The sequence below is a fragment of the Hippocampus comes genome, unplaced genomic scaffold, assembly GCF_001891065.2.
Source record: "Hippocampus comes isolate QL1 unplaced genomic scaffold, H_comes_QL1_v1.1 scaffold124, whole genome shotgun sequence".
Classification (NCBI taxonomy): domain Eukaryota; kingdom Metazoa; phylum Chordata; class Actinopteri; order Syngnathiformes; family Syngnathidae; genus Hippocampus; species Hippocampus comes.
Window position 1 is genome coordinate 1045967 of NW_017805075.1, and position 4414 is coordinate 1050380.

Here is a 4414-nt window from a genome sequence, read left to right on the forward strand (position 1 = left end):
ACAAACAAAATTACGAAGTAGACTGGACATAAAACACACACTTGAGGTGTCATTGTCTCCTATTACCCCGAGATGGGACCGTCTGGTTGCAGAAAATCAAGCTCGGGGCTGTGGTGAGTCGTCATTTTCATGCACTTTGAATTTGCGTTGTATCGTATTTTGAAGGCATTAAACATTACCATAGCGATCAGAGTTGCGGCCAGATTAGACGCTCCTTGTGTTTATTATTATATTTCGAAAACGCCACAGTTTTCATGCAGCTCATACCATATTATTTTGTTGTATTATTTCCGCCACACCTTAAATGCCGGTCCCTGAAAATATTGTCTGACATAAACCGGTCCGTGGGGCAAAAAAGGTTGGGGACCCCTGCATTAGAGAGACATAGGCTGAAATATATAAGTTACTGTGCTGAGGTTTGCGGCAATAATTACCTATGGTGGCAATACCATTCAAACAGTGGCGCAAAATACACAGTACGTACTACGTCAGCCTATCATCAATCCCGTTACTTGATTGACACAGAGGGCAACCAATCAGATGACTGAATCACCACTCATGCGCAAACAACGGTGCTAAACGCTAAGCTAGTCAGCGAATTAGCTCTGATGTTAAGGCAGGGCTTCCCAATTCGTCGATCGCACTCGACCGGGACCCAGCGGACTGGTCCCAAGTCGACCGCGAGGGGTGGGAGGAGGAAAGGGGGGGAAATACGCGTGCTTGCGCGTACCCACGAGGACGGGATGCCCATGTGTACGTGGCTCTTTGCATTAAAACAGTCTCTGACTGGTTGGCCACCCCTGGCTGAGAGGAAACGATCCAAGAACTACCATTTTCCACCAATGTAGTACCAATGAAGAACTACTCACCATTTTGCCATTAAAAGTACACACCAGGGGTGAGGATATTTTTCATGCTTTCATGGGATTTGTTAGTGGGACAAAACAGTGGCTTTTAGATTTATCTTTCCTCACTGATCTCACTGGCCAGCTCAATGAATTGAATTTAGAACTGCAGGGTAAGGGTAAAGATGTAGTCAACATGATGAGTTCAGTGAGCACATTGAAAAGCAAGCTAAAGCTGATGTCCAACCGGCTGAGGCTTGGTAACCTGTGCAACTTCCCTCACATTCAAGCAGAACTACAACGTCAAGGGAAAGGTGTGACACAGCTTGACAGTGCACGTTACAAGGAGCACGTTCAGAGCATCTCGTCAGAGTTTGAGAGGCATTTTACTGACTTTGCATCCATCGAGCCTATAGTCAGCTATAAGTGTTATCCATTTGGTGCAAATGTTGACGTTGGTGACATTGCCGCCAAAGTCAAATCACTTTTCGACTTTGAAAGCCCCACTCTTGTGGATAAGATTCTGAGATGGCAAAATGACATTGGGATCAAAGCCAGGCCACTGATGTAGGAAGTGATTTCCTTTTTTCTAACAGAGATCTCCCTGTTTCGTAGCTGTTTTTTTCTGTTTGGTTCATATTTGGTTCCATGTAGGAAAGCCAAATGGCTTGGCCCTGGGACTTTTAGTGTGTGTGTGTGTGTGTGTGTGTGTGGGGGGGGGGGTCAGATGTTGACACTGGACTGGTCGATCTCCGGAGGTTGGCTCCTTGAAAAGTAGCCCTTGGGACAAAAAAGGTTGGGCACCCCTGATCTACACGAAAGGACACATACGGTAGAGGTCCCTCTTAGCCAATGGGATGCCAGGATGATGCTTGGGAATAGCCAATGGCAGAACAGCTACAAGTATGTTGCATTCAGGAAACTCTGAGCTGCGACTTGCAGCCTATACTGTATTTTTACCTTTCGTATCTTGATATTTCTTTCGTAACAAGAGGCAATATTTTCCTGTTGAGTCATTTTGTAACTTGAAAATTTTGTATGAAGAGACGTTCGTAGAGGTACCACTGTGCTACTAAAGGCTGATTTGGATAAATAGCTGATTATTACTGACAGAGACGGGTTTGGATAAAATGAGGTACACTTCTTACCACCCCATTTTGGACATGAATGTGAAATTGCTATTGGGATTTCTTTCTGTGTGGGACTTTTTGCGCTGATATTGTTTTATTTATTTATTTTTTTCAGAGTCACGATCTCTCCCAGTGAATCATTAAGATAATATAGAAGAGATTCTCACAGAAAATATATGCCCGTGAGTATTGTTACATTGTCTGTGTACATGTGTTGCTTCACTCTTTGTGTTCTAGTCTGTGTTACCTAAACGTTTACAACACAGCGAGTATGCGTGCAAAATTCTTAAGTGGTGCTCACCATTGGTTTGGGCCGCAGCCGCGCTCTGCTGGTTGCCGGCGACGTTGCCGTAGCCACGCAGGTTGTAGTTGAGGCCTCCATTGGTGTAGAGCTGGTCTTGGGCAAAAGCCGTGCTGGAGATGACGAAGCCAGAGGGGGCCACAGATGCGGGCTCCCTGGTGCAGGGCTTCTCAGCGAGGACGGGCTCGTCCTGTGAGCGCATGTTTCACTTTAGTGGCACTGAGCCATTCGAGACACTTCATTAAGCGCGCATGTATGCACAGATTTTTGCATTTAAGAACATGGTTGTTACTGCAGTGTGCTAACGTATTCTAATTAAAAAAAATCTTTTGATATGATTTCAGTCTCTCTTATAGCTAAATAAGTGAACTCAATTATTGGAAGTGATGGACAGTAGACTCAGTATAGTCTCCATAATGAGCCTGAACAACTCAGGCTAAACTTGCGTCTCCCCAAAAACAAAGCTAGCACTTGAACATACTGTATGTGCTCAAGACCGAAAGGACTTCTTTCAGTACTTGGCGCCATCTCGTGGCACCTCAGATCATTACGGCAGGTTCCAAAGAAAAAGCACAAATAGGTGAATTATGATTAGATACTTCATACTTCATTCATCCCAATGTGGGAATTCAGGATTAGGTGAGGCTTCATTGTCATACAAGGCAGTTTATAGTTTACGCTTACTATTCAATTCTCTCAGAGAGTGTCAACCCAAATAATTTGTAGTTTTGCCTTTTGTGGAGGCACAATGTTAGCAACAGTACTTGTATTGGATCTTTTCAGACTGCATACAGATGATTGGTCAATGTATATCCTGAAATTTATTTACCGCTGGGTAGATGTCGAGCCGCATCCTCTTGGCGGCGTTTCGGGTTTCGCTCTCGCATGCGGCGGCAAGGATGTTTTCAGCCATGGCAGAGGTGAGGTGAGGAGGGGTTGGTCTTATCTGTCAGCAAAAAATTGTGCATGTTTAATAAATGTGAAATACTGGATAGAACTTTGAGGAATGTTTGCAAAAAATAGCGCAAGGGCATTTCGGGGTTTGGTAGAATGCGAGTGACTAACACCGGCTTAAACTGAAAATGACGCCCAAAATGTGTTTGAGTTGCATATGCATGTAGTTGAGATAATCCCCAAAAGGATAATGTTTTCCAAAACACCTAAATGAATCAGTGAGGAGGAGAAATCGAGTGTATGGCATAAGTTATTGTGGAGAGAAGAAATCATAAAATAAAAATTCAGTGGGCTATCGTCAAGTAAAAATACATTCATCACAAGCCCTTCCAGGAACTTTTTCTGACTCCTTTCTGTTCCCATCTGATATTCAACCCGACTCAGTACGAGGTCAAATGAACTTTCAATGACCTCAGTGTCATAAATTCTTGATGAAACACCGTGACTCCTTAGAAACGTCTTTTAAGGTCTTATCTACTTAAAAAAAATGTTGAGCTCTGGTTTCATCAGGTATCTTCTGCCAAGTCAATAAGAATAAACATACTAAGTGCAAGTGAGACAAAATGCTTCATCTTAATTGGATAAAACATTCTCATTTCTTGCCTTGCGTAAGCGATGCTAGACTTGTTTTTACATTTTTTTTCTTTCATTGTTTTTAGTTCTTAGTATTATGGATTATTATCTGCTTAGTTATTATTTTATACAAATGTGTTTTTTCTTTCATTTAGATGAGTTATTAGTTTGCATTTATTTTTTTAGGGGAGGATTTCATCTAAGCCCTCAGGGCTTCTTTTCCTCGCCCGCACAATCTGTCTTTGTCTTTGTACTCTGTTGTTCTGTTGCATTGTGCAAATAAGAAAAATAATAATACCAGTGGCGGACCCTGAGGGCCAGCAAGGCCTTCTCTGCTGGCCTAAACATTCTCAGAAAAGTTTCTGAGAATAACATAAATTTGTTATTTTATTTTCATAAATATGTTAACAAAATTATTCTCTGTATTCTTTACGTCATATTATTTCCACTTAGTTATTTTTCGAGTGGCTTTCAATGTTATTTAAAATAACATTGAAAGCCACTCGAAAAATAACTAAGTGGAAATAATATGACGTAAAGAATACAGAGAATAATTTTGTTAACATATTTATGAAAATAAAATAACAAATTTATGTTATTCTCAGAAACTT

At 41.7% G+C, this 4414-nt stretch overlaps 1 protein-coding gene across 3 annotated transcripts in view; it reads right to left on the minus strand.

The window, feature by feature from the left end:
* nol4la (nucleolar protein 4-like a) overlaps nt 1–4414 on the minus strand; it is a 53274-nt gene that overhangs the window by 4541 nt on the left and 44319 nt on the right. For all 3 annotated transcript variants that reach the window (XM_019865220.1, XM_019865217.1, XM_019865218.1), the window contains exons 9-10: nt 3106–3222; nt 2277–2466 (exon numbers count right to left, since the gene is read on the minus strand). In XM_019865220.1, coding sequence (XP_019720779.1) covers nt 2277–2466; nt 3106–3222 — 307 coding nt within the window. The remainder of the gene's footprint in view (nt 1–2276; nt 2467–3105; nt 3223–4414) is intronic.